We start from the raw sequence: 22,180 nt of genomic DNA, 5'->3' as shown, positions 1-22,180 counted from the left end.
TGTGAGATCTTGCTTACTAAGACCCTAGCAGCTCAGTTCCTGTGTGCTGAAGCCCCCATCTATTAAAAAATAATAACAGGCCAGGTGCAATGGCTCATGCCTGTAATCCCAGCACTTTGGGAGGCCGAGGTGGGTGGACCACCTGAGGTCGGGAATTCGAGACCAGCCTGACCAACATGGAGAAACCTCATCCCTATTAAAAATACAAAAATTAGCCGGGTGTGGTGGCACATGCCTGTAATCCCAGCTACTCGGGAGGCTGAGGCAGGGGAATCGCTTTAACCCAGGAAGCAGAGGTTGCAGTGAGCTGAGATCGCGCCATTGCACTCCAGCCTGGGCAACAAATGCGAAACTCCGTCTCAAATAATAACAATAGTAATAACACTGTGCCTGTTTAAATAATAACACTGTGCCTGTTCAAAACAGCCTGGCAATGATAGTCACACTCCTATGGACATTAGCCACAGTAAGCTTCTGTGAGCTGCCAACGTGAAAAAATCCAGGTGTGTCTGGCTCCAAAGCATGTGTTCAAAACCACAACCCCACGCTGCCTGGGCTTCAGATGGAGAAGCTTGAGGAATTCCGCCATTCCTAAAACCCCATGCTTTTAAAGACCCCAGCATCGCTGGAACTAAGGATGGTTTTGTTACCTCCCGGTAATTAATGACAATGATAGCTAACAAGTAGCATGCACTTTGCAGTATGTCAGCTCTGAGTTATTCAGAAAAGGTTATCTTGTTTAAGCCTCATTCAACCCCTTGAGTAAGTAATTTCCCCATTTAGGTGATGAACCAACCCTTAGAGAAGCTGAAGACCAAGAGTCAACACTAAGTTCCTGGAATATGAACATAGGCAGCACTGACAGCAAAGTCCATGGTCTCAGCTCCCTCCCCACCACCACCGCACCCAGCAACAGGAGCCCTCTGTGCTTTGGGATTTCCTCAAAGCAAAAAGATGGCATAGCAAGAATAGGTCCCTGAGGAAGAGGGGAAGTGGTCCAATGGTCAGGGAGGGGGCTAGACTTTCAGGGGGCAAGTGGCAAGAGCAGCCTGCATCCTCCTTGGGCCTGGTACCCTGGGGCTTTGCGCAGTTGTCTGGAAATTGTGTTTGCCTCGCTTCACTGCTTCATGCCTTTCGACTTACCTTTCCTCTCTGCAGTGCCATGGAAGGAAAACTACTCTCCTTCCAGTGACCTAACTAAAAATCAGAGGTTTTCTCAAATGCTGCTTTTGTCCCCTGGTAATACCGTCTTCCCCCAGAGCCAGCCACACTGCGACTCAAGGAGAAAGGGTAACACAATCCCAACCTTTAAGTGTGGAAGGGAAGAGACCACGTCTGATGGGGGACGTGGGAGAGGGGCGACAGAGCTGGGGTGAGAACTTCTGAAACTGGAGTCAGGTGGCTGAGATTGGATATTGGGACAGAACTTCCCGTATCCTTATGAATTAGAATCCCCAGCCAGGAAATACAGGATTCCTACTCCTTTTCTGACAACGCCAGCTCCCCTCCAACCCGGAGTCTTCATTCCCCCTCTCCTACCCACTGTCGCTAAATTTAGAGCCTCATCTGTCCTCTTCCTGTAGGACGTGAGTATTTTAAGTGCTCCGCAGCGTGGTGCCGCAGCAGAGGCAGTGACGCCAGCACCGTGGAGGTAGGCGCGTCAGCTCCTCCTCGCGGCCTGTCAGACACGCCCACCTGCCCGGGCTCACCCAGCTCTCTCCACACCTGTCTGCCTTCCTCCTGTTCTTCCTTTCTCCCGGGAGGCCGCCAGAGGGAGCACACTGAGAGCCTCCGCAGGTTGCTGGGGAGTTTAGGAAACTGCACAAAGGAACCTAATGGACACACTCATCTCCAATTCACGCTTATGGACATCTCAGGGAAACACCCCAGAGTCTGAAAGGTTCACCGGCTCGACACACAGTCCAGAAGAGCTCCTAGTTGGGGTAGGTCTGGGGCTATAGGGCATCTACTTTGGGGAGTCCCTGACACGGACCTAAAATCTGAAGGGAACATGAACTATCCCACAGTACCTAGAAGGCTAGGAGCACATGTGACCTTCCAGGCCCACCCCAGTGAAGCCCCCAGGGTGAAGGTGCATCAGCCCAAAGGCTGCAGGATGGAGTGCAGACTTTGGAAGTGGGTAGAGCCACACCTCTGCGCACCGCCAGTGCATTTGTGTCCAGCTGCACTGACGGCACAAAAGTGAATTTCCAGGACTCTGGTTTGGTGACAGGAAGAAGGACACACTTTGTTCTTGAACTGGTGGTTAACATAGTTGCCTCTAGAGCATCGCTTTTCCTCAAGGACATGCTTTTCATCATGCACTTTTAGAGAAGCTAATTAATTTTCATTGTGGAGAGTGGACTTGAGAGGAAAACAGCCTTCCATTGCGGAAAGAACGATTCGAGTGATGCCAAGGGAAATGTGTTTGCTGTTTCAAATTAAACTGGGAATAGGTGAATTGGAAACTCTGCCCCGGGCCTGATGTCTCCAGGCTTTGCCAGCTTCTTGGAGGGAGGTTAGGAAACATCTTTCCAGGAGATCTTGAGCAACAAAATAAAAACTCGTGCAGAGTCCTCCCTGCTGCCCTTTCCCTGCGTCACTGGAGCTGGCCTCCTGCCTCAAACCTGATCCCTGCGCAGTGTGTGTGTGAGTGTGCGTGTCAGAGACAGGCAGAGATTGAGAGAGGGAAGGAAGTCAGCAAGTGACAGCAGAGGTTCAGGGCATGTGGTGGCACAAGGAATTCATGGTCTTCTCCAGGCCTCTGGTGCCCATGTATACCCCCACCCCAGGGAACATCTGGATGGGCCCAGTAAACACACAGGGAGATGTGCTAACCATGGGCCAAGACCTGGGCGTCAAACACTGAGGGTGAAGAGGAGGGCCAGGAAAGGTTACACCAGCAGAAATAATCAGTGGTCAGGGCTTCTGATTCTGGAGAGAGTTTCCAGGAATCTCAGGTAGAGTGGATGCATTTAAGAGAAAACCCATGTCCAGCCCCAGAGGCAACCAATCCAGGAAGGCCAAGAGTCAAGCCGAGGCTGGGCAGACACTAAGAGAAGGACATATGCTACTCTGTGGCAGTCTGCAGGGGTGTGTACATCAAGAGGGAAGCAGAGTTCATGGCAAACTTGCCTTCTCACCCGTGGCCACTACCCCTGAGGCTTGAGCTAGAGGTGAATAAGTCTCAATAACAGTGTAGGGGCTCCAAGGACAAACACAAAAATAGTAGAAGCCACTTGGCGTCTGCTCCTCTTCATGGGAAACTGTATCTCTGAGACAGGGTAGGTGAGGACTAAGAGGATGACAAGAAGGAGGAGGGGGCTGAACTTCACCCACTGAAATTCAGGACACCAACTATTAATAAAAACTCTCCTTCAAGCCCCTTTGAGAACCAAAGCTCTCAGATGTCTGAAGTCTGTGATCTTTCGAGCCTCTGGAAGACTCTAGGCAGACAGGCAAGGCGGCCTTCCATGCAGTATTACCACAGACCCCGGAGCATCAGCTTGGTGTCTATCAGACCTGGACTACCGGAGAGGCCACTGCAGGGCGTCTGCTTGGCCATGCTCAGCCCCTGGACCTCCCATGCCGTGGGCCACCAATGGAGGTCTCCTCTCTCTTCCTACCAGTGAGTCTTCCCTGAGTCTGAGAGTCATACACATCACCTCAGTCACCACTGACTGAGCCCCTACTGTGTGCCAGGCCCTATGCAAGTTGCTGGGGATACAAAGAATCTGTGGGGAGACAGACATGTCCCACAGCTTTGTAGTCACTACCATCATGGAGGCATGAACAAGCGGTCCCGAAGCACAGCAGAACTCCTGGAAGAGGCAACTCTTGAACCGGGTCTCCAGTAATAGTAGAAGACTGGCGAGGCACACAATGGGTAAGGGACATGCCAGGGAGAGGGAACAATACCTGCAGACACAGAGGTGAGAAAGAGCAGGGTGCGTGTGGGAAGCATACATGATGTCTGTGACCCCACCGCAGGGGTGCAGGGGTGGTAGCTGCAAAGAGGCCAGAGAAGGAGGAAGGCAGGACCTGCTCCATCTGGGTTAAGGGGCTAAGGCGTCGGGACGCGACCCAGGCCTGTCAAGGAGGTAGGAAAGTTGCTATACCGGAGAGTGGTCCAAACGGAGTTGCACTTGAGAAAGGCCACTGAGATCCAGAGTTGAGGATGGGTTGGAGTGGAGCAAGGCACAGGAGACAAGGGCAGGGGGGAGGCAGGTGGAGGGCAGGGGGGAGGCAGGTGGAGGGCAGAGGGGAGGCAGGTGGAGGGCAGGTGGAGGGCAGGGGGGAGGCAGGTGGAGGGCAGGTGGAGGGCAGGGGGGAGGCAGGTGGAGGGCAGGTGGAGGGCAGGGGGGAGGCAGGTGGAGGGCAGGGGGGAGGCAGGTGGAGGGCAGGGGGGAGGCAGGTGGAGGGCGGGGGGAGGCAGGTGGGAGGCAGGTGGAGGGCGGGGGGAGGCAGGTGGAGGGCAGGGGGGAGGCAGGTGGAGGGCAGGTGGGAGGCAGATGGAGGGCAGGTGGAGGGCAGGTAGGAGGCAGATGGAGGGCAGGTGGAGGGCAGGGGGGAGGCAGGTGGAGGGCAGGGGGGAGGCAGGTGGGAGGCAGGTGGAGGGCAAGGGGGAGGCAGGTGGAGGGCGGGGGGAGGCAGGTGGAGGGCAGGTGGAGGGCACGTGAGAGGGCAGGTGGAGGGCAGGGGGGAGGCAGGTGGAGGGCAGGTGGGAGGCAGATGGAGGGCAGGGGGAGGCAGGTGGAGGGCAGGTGAAGGGCAGGGGGGAGGCAGATGGAGGGCAGGGGGGAGGCAGGTGGGAGGCAGGTGGAGGGCAGGGGGGAGGCAGATGGAGGGCAGGGGGGAGGCAGGTGGGAGGCAGGTGGAGGGCAAGGGGGAGGCAGGTGGAGGGCAGGGGGGAGGCAGGTGGAAGGCAGGGGGGAGGCAGGTGGAGGACAGGTGGGAGGCAGGTGGAGGGCAGGGGTGAGGAAGGTGGAGGGCAGGTGGAGGGCAGGGGGAAGGCAGGTGGAGGGCAGGGGTGAGGCAGGTGGAGGGCAGGTGGAGGGCATGTGAGAGGGCAGGTGGAGGGCAGGGGGGAGGCAGGTGGAGGGCAGGTGGGAGGCAGATGGAGGGCAGGGGGGAGGTAGGTGGAGGGCAGGGGGGAGGTAGTTAGAGGGCAGGGGGGAGGCAGGTGGAGGGCAGGGAGGAGGTAGGTGGAGGGCAGGGGGGAGGCAGGTGCAGGGCAGGTGGAGGGCAGGTGGAGGGCGGGGGGAGGCAGGTGGAGGGCAGGTGGGAGGGCAGGTGGAGGGTATGGGGGAGGCAGGTAGAGGGCAGGTGGTAGGCAGGTGGAGGGCGGGGGGAGGCAGGTGGAGGGCAGGGGGGAGGCAGGTAGAGGGCAGGGGGGAGGCTTTTGCCACAGACCAGGCAAAAACACAGAAGGTGCCGGTCAAGGCAGCGGCAGCGATAGGGGGAATAGAAAGCAAAAGACCTATTGGAGAGATTTTAAGGGGTAAGAACAACAGAATTTCGTCACCATTTGGCCATCGGGTTGAGGGAGAGGGAGGAATCTAGGCTGACTCTCAGATTTCTGGCATAGGCAAATGGGTGAAAGGTGATAGGGATAGGTCACAGAGAAATCGGGGAAAGGTGGAGTCTGAGGCACAGGAAGGGCAGGTGAATATGCCAATAGGTAGTTGCAAATATGAGTTAGGAGAGAGATTCAGGTGGGAGATAAAAATATGGAGGCATCAACACACAGCTGGGAGTTTGCAGCCATGGGCAAGGACAATGGTACCTCGTAGATATCAGAACAGGCGTCAGGTGGAGCACCCACCTCCACCCCAACTGCGCTACAGGCAACCGCAGAGAACCAGGAAGAGCCTAAGGATGCCCTACCCCCTCATGCTGCAGGAAGGAACTAAGACTTGGATCCCTGGTATTTCCTGGGCCAGGACAGCACCGGAGGGATGCTCCCACCAGCAGTTCACTCTTCTGAAATAACCCCTTCGGGTTACCATCCTTTATCACCTGCGGGTTAAGTAAGACCTGGGTCAGAGAACTAGTGGCCCAAAAGGCTGCGGAAGGGCCAGACTCTGCCTGCTGTCAGGCCAGGGGCTGGGCCAGCGTGGAGAGGGCCGAGGCCATTCAGCGGCCATGTGAGGTGGCCACGAGGACATGGGCAAGGAAGGCAGATATCCCCTGGGTCTGAACCTTGGCCAGCAGGGAAGGCTCAGCCTGGGAACAGTCTCTAGATCCCTTTGGTACAAATATCAGGTTGCCTGCCTTCTCCCTGGGGACACCCAGCAGGGAGCCCATGTGCACAGGCAATATGTTCCAAGTTGTGGGGTGGGGTTGGCAGCGCCCCTACAAGACACTGGGCTATAGAAGGTTCCCTGAATTTTCTATACTTTTCCAGGGGGTACTGAAGGAAGGGGGCGTGGGAACCTTCTGCCCCAGCTTACTTTCCAGGTGATCTGGCATCCTGAGGACTTACCCGGTCAGGCCCTCAAGATCACCAGCCCTGCCCACCTCACTTCAGCCCTGCGCAGAGACCAAAACAGCCCCTGAGGCCTCAGAGCCTCCGTCACGCCCACACAGGACCAGGCAGGCAGGAGACACCTCACAGAGCTTTTTTTTTTCTGATTGTTTTATTTGAAAACCCTAGGATATGTCCCTTCCCTCACCACACCCATCCCCCCGCCCCTGCCCCAGGACATGACGATGCCACACACACACACACACACACACACACACACACACACACACAAGGCCGTGAGCTGCACACGGGAACACAGGGGCTGCACTCACGAAAACATTGAAAAAATATACATTATATATATACACCTGGGGCCCCCACATCCCCTCCCGTCCCCGCAACTTGGCCACACCAGGTCACAGAGGAGGGGCCGGGGCTGCAGGACCTCAGGACTGCAAGGGCAGGAAGGGAAACAGGACAAGAAAGGAAGGAAGTTGGAAAGGAGGGAGAAGCGGGGTCCCCAGACTGAAATGGAAACGAGGTGGGGCGATCATAAGAGAAGCAGGGACGACAGCCCAGCTGAGGGAGTCCTGCAGAGGGAGAGAAGCTTCCCATGGACAGCAGAGAGAAGGGAAGGGGAGAGGAGAGGGTTTCCTTCAATCCCACTCCCAGCTCCAGCCCCAGCCATTGCAATCATCACCCTCTCCCCAACACAGTGACTGCTAAGGGGGCAGATGCCATTGGGGGTAGAAAGGCAACTGAAGTCCAGCCCACTTTCCAACCCAGCCAGCCCCAGTGCAAGGGGCACACCAGGAGCATGACAGCCCAGAGGCGAGGGATGGGGGGCTAGGGGAGGGCAGGGCAGACTCCAGAGGGCCCGCTGGGGTTTTGAGATGAAAGGAGGACTGGTTCTGACGCCTCTCTCCCTCTTGGTCTCTGTTCTCCCAGAAGGTCCTTCTCCCACGTCTGGAGTGTCTGTTTCACCAGGGCAGAATTCTCCCTCTGCGTGGGGAGAGGTGTCGGCCTCAGTAGCGGTGTGGGGGGGTCTCGATGATGCGTCTCTCGTCGCTGCTGGGGGAGTCGGCCACCTCCGAGTCACTACTGTCCTCGTCCTCCTGCTGGCCCCCCGCAGCCCCTGCCACACAGGCCTGCCGATTCTGGTAGGACTGGAGGGCGGGAACAGAGAGGAGAAGGGATCAATGGCCTGCACACACCCCAGCCTCTCTTTCAGGGGCCACACTTCCCTCGGTCCCCTTATCCCCTTTGCACCCCCTTCCCTGCCTGAACCTCTCTCCCTCCTGCTCACTGCAGCTCTGCGAACAGCCTCCACCGGGGCCTGCCCCTCCTCAGGAGTTCTCCCAGTGTGTGCTCCACAGTCTTGACCCTACAGAACCCCCTTCCCCAGCCTCTCACCTCCATGGGGTTCACAATGATGGTGAGAGCTGAGTCATCCCAGAAGAGGTCGGGGTCCTTGGGGTCACCGGAGGCCCCTGGAGGCCCGCCAGCCCCTGAGACGCGGCGGTGAAGGGAATGGATGCGCACCAGGCCCAGGACGACCATGAGCACCAGGAAGCCCACGCACACCACAATGATGAGGGTCGCGGCGCTGGGAATCACTGCAGAGAGAGTGCGGGGGGCGGGGGGGTGAGCAGAACGTGACCAGGCACACCTGGGGGCACTCAGACAGGGGGCTGGGTAGGAAAAGAGGCAGCCCAGGCTGAAGGAGTCCCAGGGCAGAACCCACAGTGGCCGAGAAGAGAGGAGCACCTAGAGAAGCCAGAAGAGAAACAGCCCGCCAGGAAGGGCAGGAGACGAGAGGGGAGGAAGGGAGCTGCTGCAAGGTAAAGGGACAAACACAGAGGGTGGCAGGTGTACAGACAGGCAAGGGCAGCAGAGGAAAAAGACTCTCAACCCAACACTGTCGTGACCAGCTCTATTCGCACAGGACAGAGGGCAAGGACTGGAATCTGCCCCTGTCATTCCACCTGTGCCTTCCCCAGAGACCACTCAGCCTAGGAAAGAGGTGCCAGTGCCCAGTGAGGGAGGGGCGGGGCCCCTACATGAGCTTGGCTGTGCAGGAGGAGACGCAGCTCCAAGCCTGGCCTGGCTGCAGGAAGAGGGCACTAGCACCTGAGGCTGGGGACAAGTCCAAGGGGCACAGAGCAACCCCTTCCCTTACCCACCTGGGCTAAGCTCACTCCGTGACACCTCCCTTCTCCTGGTGGGCTTGGGGCTCCTGGACGTCTGGGGTTCCTGCTTCCCCAACATCTCCCCTTGAGGCGTACCTGCCTCCCCCATGGCTCTGCCATGCTTCCGGCCCTGCAGCCCCACTTTGATGCCCAGGTTCAGAGGGGCATGGGCCTTCAAAGGCAGTGAGACACAGAACGGCGCGTGCACTCTCACACGGACCTGAGAGCTGATGGCGGCAAAGCACATGTGCATGCACAGGTACATGCTCAGGAAGACCGTGTGGGCACACAGCTGCACAAAGATCGCCACACCCCACACCGGAGCCAGGCCTCTGCCAGCCTGCGTGCCGGCCCACACCAGCCACCTGGCCGCCTGCTCACACAGCGGGAGTAAAGGTACGCATCTGAGGGTCTCCAGTAAGGCACAGCAGAGCCATATGTGCAGCGTCACCCAGCTCCCCACCAGCTGGGCAGACCAGGCAGCCCCCTGAAGGAAGACGTAGACACTACAGACATGGGCCGTGAGGGCCACAGAGCGAGCCACCGTGAGCACAGCCCTGCCTGCTTCCTGCACACACATACACAGCTCTCGGAGAAGCACAAGGAAGCAAAGCAGGAAAGCCCGCAGCCCCAGGGACAGCAGGTGGAGGTAGAGACCCCACACACGCACCCCCAAGCCCAGGGCCCTTACGGGCAGCTGGGTCACTACTCCCCACATGGGTGCACACCCCTGCCCACCATGCATGCACACGGCTTCTCCCTGGGCAGTCCCAGTCCCGTTGCTGAGGGACTATTCCATGTATGTGTGCCCCAAACACACACAGAGACCGGCAATCACACAAGCAAGCTCCTAGAAACATGCACACATCACATCCCAGCCCCGTCCCCAAATTACCTACAGCCCGAGACTCATGTGTCAATAGACAGAGCAGAGCGTAGGGAAGTACATGGCCCAGAAGCTCCCCTGCGCCCACACACACACCGTGCTGCAGCGCCCCCTCCCCAGCAGCCAGCACACTCCGCTGCCACGCACGCCAGGGCCAAGCAGGTGTGTGGAGAACGCCCTGCCTGGGCAGGCCACACACCTCCCTGAGGCCGCCCTGATGGCTGTCTGCCAAGTTGGTCCCCATCCTGACCCGACCCACAGCCCACTTGAGGCCACTAGCCAATTAGAACGGACTCTGCTGGGGCACACTCCCTCGACACTGGTTCCAAGGTGAAGACAGGACTGGCTGGATCAGTATTTCCCAACTGCCTGGGAACAGGGGATGAGGGAGGAGGGGACAGAGCTGCCTCTTCTGCCCATCGGCAGAAAATAGTGCCTCTCAGGTCTCCATGTCAACAGACCAGACCTAGGGGCAGTGCCTCCACTGGCAGGTGGGCCCGGTGGCTAAGCCTAGGCTCTAGAAAGAGTGGTGACCCCAGCCTCAGAGTGGAGGCCAAAGCAGGTGAACTTGCTGTAAGCACACAATGGTGATGAGCTAAAGCTGGTTTGTGCCTTAATCAACGCAGTGTCCCTCCGAGCTCCTGGCCTAATGAAGGAAATGACAAGTTGATTGCCAGGACAATAAGAAATGACCACAGGAAAGACAAAATGCAGACACTGTATCTACAAGCAGACAAGTCTGGTTAATTAGTTTAAGATGAGTCAGCAGCCCAGGGAGATGGGAGGATTTTTAAATCAGCTACAGATAAAAATCAAGGATTTAAGTAGTACGGTCAACTTTTCTTGCTACCTGAGATGTGAGCAGTTAATTCCAGCCTTGAATGACCTCCAGAGCCAACACAAGGGGTGACTTAGCAAATGGCCCGTGGGATTGCGAGGACACTGTTGGAAGCCCTGCCCACAGCCCCACACGGTGCCCTCTGCGAAGAGCCCCGGGAGAGATTTCTTTCTGCTCACAGTCCCGGGGCTTTTCATGAAATAGCGTTTGGCTCCATCATGGCTTTCAGAACTGCTCAGGTTTCCTTTTGCTTTAGCTTCAAAGAAGCTCAGAGTCAAAATTCTGGCCCATGGTAGCAACTGCGCGGCATCTCATAGTATGCATGTTATGAGCTGACTTTATTCCCTGGCTTCATTTGATCTTTATTTCATCATTACCTGTTCCTCCTTACTTCCTCATTCATTTTCTTTCGGTCCTATTGCTTTCTAACTCTGCAAAGCTTCAGATACTTGTAGGAAACAAAGGAGGAAAATTATTCCCAAACTTTTAAAGATCACATGGGATTTTTAAAAACCACTGATACATGGCTCCCACGCGCTAGACATTCTAGGGTGTGATTTAGGTGCCAAGAGTTTTTAAAGCTCCCCAGGTGATTCTGGCAGGCATCAAAATTTGATATGAGTAGATGCACAATACCCTCATCATCTTGGCTCACTCTTCTTAACCAACCTTATTCTCTCTAACCGTAAACACTCCTAACCACCCATCTACCCCCAGTTCTCAAATTCTCATTCTCTCTCATGCCCATGCAAAACTCCCTTCTACACTTCAGGTCCAAATGCAAACTCTACATGTGCCATAAAATCTCCCCTGACTGTTCCAGTTTACACTGGTTCCAGTTCACATTGGTCTCTCTTTCTCTGGTGCACTTAGGAGATTTAGAGCGATGGGCCTCTGTGCCACTGGAGGAGATGGCGCCTCTCACTGCTTCTGCATATTTAGAACGGTTTGATATTGTGAAACCACAATTCTGCAACACCACTCGGCGCTTGCAGGTGAAAGGGAGGGAGCAGCTTGCGGAGTCAGAAAAGGCATATAGAAGAGGTTTTATGCAATGAACGGCCTGTCAGCTCAGGCATGCCAATCACCAGTGCCCTCAGGGAAGCTATGAACTCTGTGTCCTTCTCAGGCCAAAATAAGAGAAGCAGCAAAGGAAAACTACTGCTCTCAACTGAAATCTGAGGGAAGCTTGATCAGCCTGGACATGAGCTCAGAACAGAGGATGGGGAGACTGGGCTTCACTGTGGGGAGGTGAAAGGGTGCCATGTGCAGACACTGCTCCAGGGGCCGAGGGGTGAGAAGCACTGCCCGCCAGGCCAGCCCATGCAGGGCAGCTGGACACTCAGGGGAGAAGGTGCTGGGCTCTTAGAACAAGAAGTCCCTCACCTCGGGCCTTATACCAAAGAAAGTAAGGATCGAGAGTCTCACCAGGCTGGGCAGCACCCCTATCTACCTTGAGCCTAATCCGAGTAGCAGGACCTAGTATCCAACCCAGAAAAGATTGAGTGGAATGATCCCCAATGAAAGAACTGGAGAAAGTGCTATGGAATCACAAGAAGGAAAAAAAATACATAGCTGGCCTCAAGAGTTTATTTGAAATAAATAGGTTTGGTTTGCTAACATGTCTCTATTGACTAAATACTGTGTGAAACTTCTCTGAATCTTTGCAGCTTGGTTATGCCTTATATTCCCCGCGAATCCTCACTTCCACCTACTTGCTATAGTGAATCACAGTAGAACACTGAAAAAGGCCTCTGCAAGTCCACATGCGGCGGCTCACACCTGTAATCCCAGCACTTCAGAAGCTGAGCCAGGATGAGTGCTTGAGCCCGGGAGTTCAAGACCAGCCTGAACAACAAAGTGAGACCTTGTCTCTATAAAAAAAATCTTAAAAATAGCCAGCATAGTGGCATGCATCTGCTCCTCGGGGGGCTAAGGCAAGAGGATTGCTTGAGCTCAGAAGTTTGAGGCTCCAGTGAGCTGATTACCACTGTTCTCCAGCCTAGGCGACAGAACAAGACCCTGTCTCCCCCTCCCAAAAACCTCTGCAATTGTTTTCAGAGAAAGCAAGCAGAAAAAAGAAAACATAAGAGACAGCGCAGGTGGTGGCCGCTGCAGGAGGAGAGGAAGCCAGACTGAATCCCTGGGGGCATCAGAGGAGCTGGCCTCTGTCAGAAAACCCTGGGAAGCCCCTCAGGGGCTCCCCCTAATTATGTACAACTCTAAAGTTATCAGACTAACCTTTTTTAAAGCATCCAACATCTGGCGAGAGGGGTGAGGGCCATGGTTAGTGCACAGACTGAAATCATGCTTCTTGGATTTAAATCCTGGCTCCACTTACTTTCTAGCTGTGTGAACTTGGGTAAGGCACTTGAACTCTCTGTGCCTCTGTTTCCTTGCCTGTAAAGGGGATAATTCTGGTACCCATTTCATTGGTTGTTTATGATGGCTAAATGAGTTAATATGCGTAATCCCCCAGCACGGTGCCTGGCACATGATGAGAGCACCCTGTGTTTGTTATAACTATTATTACCATCACATACATTGAAATAAGCTCTGTACTTTCACGTAGTATTCACAGACCACGAACTTCTTCCAGGAAAGCACTCGTGGAATCCTTTGAGAATTGCCTTAAGAGCCTGTGGCACAACCTTTTGACTTTTTTCAAAGGTGACCAGTCTACGGCCTTTGAGAGTGGGTTTAATGTTTAAAAACTTAGAACTATATCCAGAGTCAACTTTGGCAAAAGTGGATGATGAAGTTGAGTAACACTGAACAGGGTCAAAAGCAAGTTATGTCCAAAAAATAACAAAAATAAATGCACCTCATAAATGGGCTCTGAAAGCAATTCTAAGAAGGGGTTCCAAAAATCACTTTCAACAACATCAGCATCAGTAGCGATTTTTAATAACGTGGGAGAATACTTGTTTTATAATATGAAGTGTAAATATCAGGTCACAAAATAGGTTAATCCTAACTCTATAAAAAGGAAAAATTAGGCATAGAAAAAAGACTGGAACAGAAAATCTCATATTATCAGTGGTTTCCTCTCTGATGAAATTATGGCTGATTTTTCTTCGTCATCTTCTTTTTTTTTTTTTTTTGGACACAGAGTCTTGCTCTGTCTCCCAGACTGGAATGCAATGGTGTGATCATGGCTCACTGTAGCCTCAGCCTCCCAGGCCCAAGAGATCCTCCTACCTCAGCCTCCCAAGTAGCTAGGACTACAGGCAAGTGCTACCATGCCCAGTTAATTTTTTTAATTTTTTGTAAAGACAGAGTCTCACTATGTTGCCCAGGCTGGTCTCAAACTCCTGGGCTCAAGTGATCCTCCCGCCTCAGCCTCCCAGTGTGTTGGGATTGCAGGCGTGAGCCACTGTGCCTGGCCTGATTTTTCTTCTTTAAAAGAAATATTTGATATTTATTTTCTGGTTTTTCTACAATTATGCAACTCAAAAGTTGAAAATAAAATTGCACCATTGGTAAAGGACCATGACTGGGAACCTTTGGGACCATGGCCAGGTTGCTTTGAAGGGCAGCTTTGAAGGGCAGCACTCCATCTGAATGTAATGCTTTGCATATTTGCATATATTTTTTAGAAATATTCTTGTGACTGCACACATAGCACATAATTTTACATGTAATAGTACCAATTCTCTCCTTGGGGATAGGGACTGTATCTATCCTATAAATCATTTAGATCATCTTAGGACAGTGCTAGTACACAGTAGGTGCTTAGTAAATGCTTGATAGCTTCACCACAGAGGATCCTAGGTCCAGGGCTAATTTGATATTGCTTGGGGCTGGGGAAGGAGGCATCATCAGGAAAAACAAACACTTCTAAACCCACACTGACTTTTATGATTCCAGGAATAAGCACCCCTACAATGACACAAGGCTCATGTTCTTCACAAGGGAAAGTGAGTGATCCAAAGGGAGAGAGGGATTGGTCCGTAGCTGTCAACTAAGGCAGGTATCACAGGGGAACAGAACCCATTGCTCCACCCCCCTTGTCCTCTCCCACAGGTGGAGGGGAGGATACTTGTCCCAACCCACTCACCTGCCACCTTCCCCTCCCTGCCCAGCCCCACCAGGCTTACGTACTGGAGTTTCGGTGGGAGCTGGCCAGGCTGTGTCCAGCCATCTCAGGCGGGGGCTGGTGCCCACGGTGCAGGAACTGCTGGGAGCTGAGCACATGGCTGGGGTGGGCAACCCGATTCATGCTGTGCAGGACATTGACCTGGGCAGAGGGAGGCCTCCATGGGCACACACGCTTCTTCCAGGTCTTCCTCACTTCTCTAGAGCCCGGCCCCATCTCCTAACTACTGCCCCCATCGCCTTCTTCTCCACCCACCGCAGGGTCCAGCAGCCCTCCACACTGCCATGTCCATGCCCACCAGCTAACATTTTGAGTCCATGCCACCTCAGCTCCTTTCTGGGGGTGGGTAACTGCAGAAGGAAGGAGATTCTCTAGGTACCTCCACGATGAATTCATTGCTGGAGTAACGGCCATTCATTTCCGAGCAGGAAAGCCGGAATTTCCTGGCGTAGAGGGCAGCTCCGTGTCGCAGCCGATAACGAGCCTGCCTCAGGATCTCTTCATACACAGTGATGCTCTCCACCCCTGGAGATGAGGAAGCACCTCAGGGCAGGTCCAGTGGAGGCAGGACCTGGGCAGGACCCTCTCTGCTGGACTCCCACCAGCTGACACCACACAAGCTGTAGAGCGGGTCAGCCCCATCTCTGCAGAAGTGCGACCTGAGGTCAAAGGGAGAGATGCTCCCCTCCATCCCTGCCCGCTCTGCCTAACTAGGATGGAGAGATCAAGGCTCCGTTTCCTGCTCTGTAGGTTCTGAGGAGGAATGGAAAGAAGGAGATAAAGACATCCTGAAAGACAGAAAGCGAGATGGCAAGCAGGAGGGAGTCTGAGAAAGAGGAAAACACAGAAGGCCTCAGCGAGCCCTGGAAAGGAGTGGAAATAGAAGGGAACTGGTGATCTCCACCTTCTCCATTCTCCCTCCTGGCTTCCTTTGGAAACTACCAAATCATCTCTCCCACTATTCACTAAGAGATGAGCACTTCTTGTAAAGCTCTGGTGTGCACATGAGATGAGAGAGCTGTACAACAGAGATGACCAGTAACAAACAGCCAGAGGGTTAGAAAGCTGGGCAGAGATGAGCCGAAGGAGGAGAGGAAGGAGAGAAGCCTGAATGGAAACAGGAGTGGGACCAGAAGTGGAGGTGAGCCAGGCTATGCAGAGGAGCAGGAAGAGAGAAGCATTCGGAGCCTAAACCCAGCACACCTCCCCTAGGGACAATCAAAGCCAGAGGATCTTCCAGGCTAGGAAAATGCAAAACGGCACTTGTCCACATCCCCCGACCCGGAGGAAGGACCCTCTGGGCTTCCCAGGCCCTTACTTTTCAGGAGGGGCCCACACACACAGAGGACAGGCCCTCAGGCCCCACTTACCAGCAATGGTGAGGTAGGCAGATGTGTTGGTGAGCTCCAGCCCTCGCTGCTGCACGGAGGTCGTGTCCAGGAGCAGGCTTTCCCGCTCGGGGTCCAGGTCATCCCCCACCAGAGAAATTTCACAGCCATCCAGGTTGTGCACAATCTCATCCGACATGCGTGTGTCTGTCACTGGGTTGGGGAGAGCAGGGTCTGGGTCAGAGCCAAAGGGCCCACAGAGGTTCTGAGCCCCAGCCATCCCCTCACCACCTTTCCAGGATCAGGGAAAGGGAAGGCAGCACCATTTTCAAGAATATCATTATGCAGCAATTCATTTCCACTCATGGGTTTCCCACTTGCTCTCCTTCTTAAAGGGAAGTTGTTTAGTCAGACAAACACAGGGTGGAGTCACTTTCTGCTTCCAGCCCCAGGAGTTCTCCCGCACTCTGGCTTCAGACACTGGCTGGTTCTCTGGATGGTGTTACTCCCCGGAGTCATCCTTACCTGTGCCCTGCCAACTTTCATCCTTTTTGGCCTCCACCTGGTGAGAAATGGAGCAGGTGATTTGAAGATCAGGGAACAAAGGGACGCCCTCCGTTCCCTCAAAGTCCACGGCTGGGCGGGCAAAATGGGCAGTGCCACTCAGCAGGATCTGGGGGGCATCGGGCTGAAGGACCACCACATAGCCCTCCACTTCAGGGATGGACACACAGGACTCTTCACTGAAGCATCTATGTGAGAAAGGAGGAGAAGCAGCATGTGACCCCAACACTTCCTCCCTGAAAACCTACATTCTGTTTCACTCCCTGCCCCAGCTACCTCTATCATAGAGCATCTCATGTCAGGGAGGGGCAAGGGAAGAAAGGGGGTCATGCCTCTGCACCCCAACCCCCATAGCAGTTGAAGGGGGACATATCCTTTCCTGGTAGGATGTCACTAAGGAAAATGTTGAGGACAGAAAGTCAGGTAACCCCAACCTGTGGGTGTGATCACACCATCAATGCCCTACCCCAGGATTATGGAGTACCTATAAATGCTATTTTAATGAAAAATAAAGCAAACTGAACTGACAAACATGTATATATACACACATGGTTCTTTATCCAGGAGTTTAAAAATACATAACAGTATACTATCTAGCACATATGCGCCCAAAATTATTCAACAATAAAAGTAGAGGGTGGACATCTATCAAAGGATGTCCTCCTCTTTCGTGTGTCTTTCATTCCCTTCAATAGCGGGGAAACACACTTTGGTAGGTGAGATCATCTGGCCACCTTGGACCTAGATCCACCGTCTCATGAAGCTTTAGGATCCAGGCACCAGGACAAGCTATCCCTAGAGGACTCCGTTGAGCCAGACCAACCAACAGTACAGCTGCTCAGGAGTGATGCCCTCAGGATCACATTTAGCCCCACCTTTTACCAGTAATACCAACACCTCACAATCAATAGCCCTTGCCAGTTTATGAAGCATTTTTCCCATATTATTTCTTTTGTTTGTTTGTTTGTCTGTTTTTGTTTTTTGGGGTTTCTTTGGGTTTTGGGTTTTTTTTGTTTTTTTTTTTTTTGGTAGAGTTTCACTCCTGTTGCCCAGGCTGGAGTGCAATGGTGCAATCTTGGCTCACTGCAACCTCTGCCTCCTGAGTTCAAGTGATTCTCCTGCCTCAGCCTCCGGAGTAGCTGGGATTATAGGGCACAGGCCACCACGCCTGGCTAACTTTTGTAGTTTTAGTAGAGATGGGATTTCATCATATCGGTCAGGCTGGTCTTGAACTCCTGACCTCAGGTGATCCGCCCGTCTCGGCTTCCCAAAGTGCTGGGATTACAGTCGTGAGCCACCGCACCTGGCCCATATTATTTCATTATAACCTCATTTCTATGCTGTAAAATGCCTAAAGCTTAGGCTGGGCATGGTGGCTCATGCCTGTAATATTGGCACTTTGGGAGGCTGAGGCGGGAGGATCCCTTGAGTTTAGGAGTTCAAGATCAGCCTGGGCAACATAGTGAAACCCTGTCTCTACAAAAAATACAAAAATTATCCAGGTGTGGTGGCAGACACCTGTAGTCCCAGCTACTCAGGAGGCTGAGGTGGAAGGAACACTTGAGCCCAGGAGGCAGAGGTTGCAGTGAGCCAATAAGATCATGCCACTGCACTCCAGCCTGGGCGACAGAGTGAGACCCTATCTCAAAAACAAAAACAAAAACACAAAAAAGAAAAGAAAGACAGAGAAAACAAAAGAGTCAAGGCTTAAACCATTCTTCTCCTTCCAGGTCCACTGATTTTTGTTTTGTTTTGTTTTGCAGAGTCTCACTCTGTTGCCCAGGCTGCAGTGTAGTAGCACCATCTCAGCTCACTGCAACCTCCGCCTCCCGGGTTCAAGCGATTTCGTGCCACAGCCTCCTGAGTAGCTGGGACCACAGGCATGTGCCACCACACATGGCCCAAGTCCACTGATCTTTCCACTAAACCACAGGCACCATTTGGGGCCTGGGTTTGCACCAGGGAAATTTATGTGTAAAGACGTTTCCCCACTTGAACAAGCAGACTTCACAGTGGAGTTAGCGATGCAGGAGCAGGGACTCTGATCCACATGCTGGTGCTAGTGGAAACAATTTTGCAGAGAGAACTGTAATTATTAGTGTTACTGAGCATGCCCAGCTTGAATGCTGGAGCAAAAAGGTAGAAGGCATAATCTCAGCAGGCGTGACGAGCTCAGAGTCCCTGAAGCTGCCAATGCCCACGATGTGCTGAGTTCCTGTGCCACATGGAGCAGGGCCTATTACAATCTGCACTGTCATCCAGATAGGCCTAGGGCAAAGCCCCTTGGGAAACAATCCCAGATGACCCTGAAGGCACAGACTCCAACAGACATCCTCCCTGCAATGAGCAATGCTGTGCTGTGCTGCCGCTCTGGGAATCCCAAGGGGAACAGGAGGCCTGACCCACAGGCACTGCTGGTCTGGTAGAGAGATTAGACATGGCACACAAAAGTTAAAACAAAGGTAAATATAGTCATCGACATATGAGTGGAACAAACAACCAGAAGAGTTCAGAGGAGGGAGAGGTTAGTTCTGGCTAGGATAAGAGGAGGGTGCTTGGAAAAGGAAGGTAGGAATGATCAGAGAAAGTAGCAACTGAGCTAGCCTTTGAAGGAGGGTAGTACTGACCCAGAGTGGATGGCGAGAAGCTTAACTAAGGGGAGTAGAGGAATATGAGGCAGGAATGACCAGGAGCCAGATGGCTGGTGGCTTTAAATGCCATGATAAGATCTGACTTTTTTCCTCTAACTTTTTAGAGACAGGGTCTCGCTCTGTCACTCAGGCTGGAGTGCAGTGGTGCAATCATGACTCACTACAGCCTTGAACTCCTGGGCTCAAGTGATTCTCCCACCTCAGCCTTCTGAGTAGCTGCGACTACAGGCATGCAGCCTGTTGGTTGTCCAGGCTGGTCTCAAACTTCTGGCCTCAAGTGATTCTCTCACCTTGGCCTCCCAAAGTGCTGGGATTACAGGTGTGAGCCACTGCGCCCAGCACATTTGACATTTTTATGCAGTGGACAAGAGGAAGCCACTGACATCTTTTTCATCAGGGAAGTGTGATGATGAAAACGCAAAAGATCACTCACCCAGCCTCAGAGTGGAGGATAAATAAAATTAGAAGACTAGAGATAGGTCAGCTAGTTAGGAGGCAATGGGCCAGACAAGAGGTAATAAGACCTGGGCTAGAATAGTAACAGCGGCAAAAGAAAGAGGAGACAGATTTCAGACACCCAGCACAGAGGCAGGGTCCAGGTGACCTGGCAACCGATGGGCAGTGGAAGATAAGACAGGGAAGAATCAAAGATGACTCAGAGCTTTCCAGCTCTGGGTGACTGCAAGGCCAGAGGCATCATTAGAGAGAGAGTTCAGGGGGAGGGCTGGTTTGGGATTGCACTTGATTATTTCAGCATTAGCTCATTCAGTTGAGGTGCTGGCGGAACTTCTACATAGAGGCTACAGGAAGCAGGTGGAAAGTCAAAAGCTGTGGAAAGAGGACAATACTAGAGAAAAAGATGTGGTATCTATCTGTTTGGGGGTCAATGCCACAAGTAGATGGGCTTTCCAAGAAAATACTAAAAAAAAAAAAAAAAAAATTAAGGAAAACCTGCATTTAGGCATTGACCAAATAGCTGCATAAATCTGGCTTTAAATAGACAGACGTCCAAGAACTGAAAACTGGAAGCTACGAAAGCCACATGAACAGGGGCAAGGAGAAGCATCAGGGAAAGGGAAGTGTTGCTAGGTACCTGTCTGTCTCTGTTGCATGCACACACACACGCACACACACACACACGCACACATATCCCTCTATATTTCCTCCCATCACCTCAGGGAAGTATAAGGATAGCACCAACCATGTAGTAACCTTAGATATGGAGAAATGTAAACTCTGTTTCTTAACCTCATAGAGAAAACATCAAGGCCCCTTTCCTCATAGGCAGGTTCCAAGCCCTTGGATAAACCTCTATCCTGGGCATGAAAAAGATAGGAGGAATTCAGATGAGCCACTCAGCAAAGAAAATGTCAACTCCTCCCCCTGCAGGAACTCCCCTTGCAGAGCTCCACCCTAGGCCAAAAACCAGAGCCCTCCCTTCTGACACGGCTCCTGAGCACTGGAGGGAACGAGGCAATGCCTTGGCCGCTGAGGGATTAAGCCTGTCATAACTGAATGACAGCCCTTTAACAACTGGAGCTCTGACTGGGACATGGTGGGGTGCATACTCAGCAATCAGCTGCACCCACATTAACTCATCTGCCTGTGACCTTCAGCTCCATACCCTGAACCAGCAAATTCCCAAAAGCCACGGCCCGGGCCCTTCCACAGCTCTAACTCTGAGGCCTGATGATCACACCCAGTCACCCTCTAGGGCTCAGAGCGCTCTCCCCTCTAAATCCACCCCTCCCAGGATAGGGGCAAATTTGAGATGTTTATCTTCACAAAGATAGCTCACAGAGAAACTGAGGCAGAATGGGGGATGGGGTAACAAGATTGGAACGCAGAAATCCTGACTCCTAAAGCATATAATTCACCCACTAGATGGCAGTATCTCCTAAAAACAGCCCATAAACCATAATAAGGGTTGAAAACGCCTTCATGTAATAATAGCCAGCATTTAAGCAGCATCAGCTCTCTGCTAGGCATTTGATCCAGATTATATCATGTAGTTATGATAACAATTCCATGAGTTACTCTATTGCTATCACTACTTTATAGCATTTGCCTAGTGCCAAAAAGCTAGCAACAGACCCTATGCTCTTAACTATCATACTTTCATTGCCTCTCAATTGATCTGTATTTTTAAACATGTAGTATATACTCAAACCTTGAAATAATCAATCTACAGTTTTTCTTTTAAAGACACCAAAAGTCATTCACTTAGAATTCAGAGGTCAGCAAACTTTCCTTTTTTCTTTTTTTTTTTTTTTGAGACAGAGTCTCACTTTATAGCCCAGGCTGGAGTGCAGTGGTACAATCTTGACTCACTGCAACCTCCATCTCCCAGGCCCCGGTTCAAGCAATTCTCCTGCCTCAGCCTCCCAAGTAGCTGGGATTACAGGCATGTGCCACCACGCCCAGCTAATTTTTGTATTTTTAGTAGAGACGGGGTTTCACCATGTTGGCCAGGCTGGTCTTGAACTCCTCGTGATCTGTCTGCCTCAGCCTTCCAAAGTGCTGGGATTACAGGTGTGAGCCACCACGGCCGGCCAGCAAACTTTTTCTATGAAGGATTAGATAGTTCTGTTTGCGGGGCCATATGATCTCCGTCCCAACTACCCACAGTTCTGCCATCCCAGTGTGAAAGTAGCCATAGACATATGCAAATGAATGGGCACTGGTGTGTTCCAATACAACTATTTACAAAAACAGGCAGCAGGCCAGATTTGGCCGAGGACTGCCAACCCCTAGACTTATGTCATCGTATGTGACCTTGCAAGAGCTTGGTGAAGCAAGATTAAAACAAGTGAAGCAGCCCGGACTCACCATTTGCCCAAGGTTATCCAAGCAATTCGTATTGAGTCAGAATTAATGTCCAGTCTCCCCACTCCCAATCCTGTGTCCCACTTTACATATCAGCACAGAGGCATAAAGGAGATCAAAGCCCGAAAACCCTAGAAGTGTGACTTGGTAGAAAGAGTAACGTATTGATTGTTGAGAAATCTGAGTGTAGTCCAGACTCTTCTACCAATATTGCTCTGTGACCCTCTCCATTTGAGGGCCCAGTCTCCTCATCCATAAAACAAAAGAGGTATGCCTAGCTCTAAGTGATGCCTTAGGCCAAGGACCTGTGACACAGTCTGGCTCTGCTCAACG

The 22,180-nt window shown here is 52.6% G+C and overlaps 2 protein-coding genes across 2 annotated transcripts in view; both read right to left on the bottom strand.

Moving 5' to 3' along the window:
• Nucleotides 1-6,619: 6,619 nt before the first annotated feature.
• Nucleotides 6,620-22,180, bottom strand: part of CLSTN3 (calsyntenin 3) — a 28,519-nt gene continuing 12,958 nt past the window's right edge. The window contains exons 13-18 of the mRNA XM_005570004.4: nt 16,332-16,558; nt 15,849-16,019; nt 14,858-15,003; nt 14,484-14,619; nt 7,880-8,082; nt 6,620-7,632 (exon numbers count right to left, since the gene is read on the bottom strand). Coding sequence (XP_005570061.3) covers nt 7,492-7,632; nt 7,880-8,082; nt 14,484-14,619; nt 14,858-15,003; nt 15,849-16,019; nt 16,332-16,558 — 1,024 coding nt within the window. The 3' untranslated portion in view covers nt 6,620-7,491. The remainder of the gene's footprint in view (nt 7,633-7,879; nt 8,083-14,483; nt 14,620-14,857; nt 15,004-15,848; nt 16,020-16,331; nt 16,559-22,180) is intronic.
• LOC123567637 (uncharacterized) lies at nt 8,497-9,709 on the bottom strand. The gene has a single exon (XM_045366441.3). It carries the CDS (start codon nt 9,398-9,400, stop codon nt 8,642-8,644), a length of 759 nt encoding a protein of 252 aa, XP_045222376.2. The 5' UTR covers nt 9,401-9,709; the 3' UTR covers nt 8,497-8,641.

This window comes from Macaca fascicularis, chromosome 11 (genome assembly GCF_037993035.2).
Source record: "Macaca fascicularis isolate 582-1 chromosome 11, T2T-MFA8v1.1".
NCBI lineage: Eukaryota > Metazoa > Chordata > Mammalia > Primates > Cercopithecidae > Macaca > Macaca fascicularis.
The sequence above is the reverse complement of the archived record's forward strand: the minus strand, read 5'-3'. Positions and strand labels throughout refer to the sequence as shown.

Bases quoted from the DNA above. Each gene is read 5' to 3' on its own strand.
- LOC123567637 (XM_045366441.3), bottom strand. From the start codon at position 9,400: ATGCATGGTGGGCAGGGGTGTGCACCCATGTGGGGAGTAGTGACCCAG.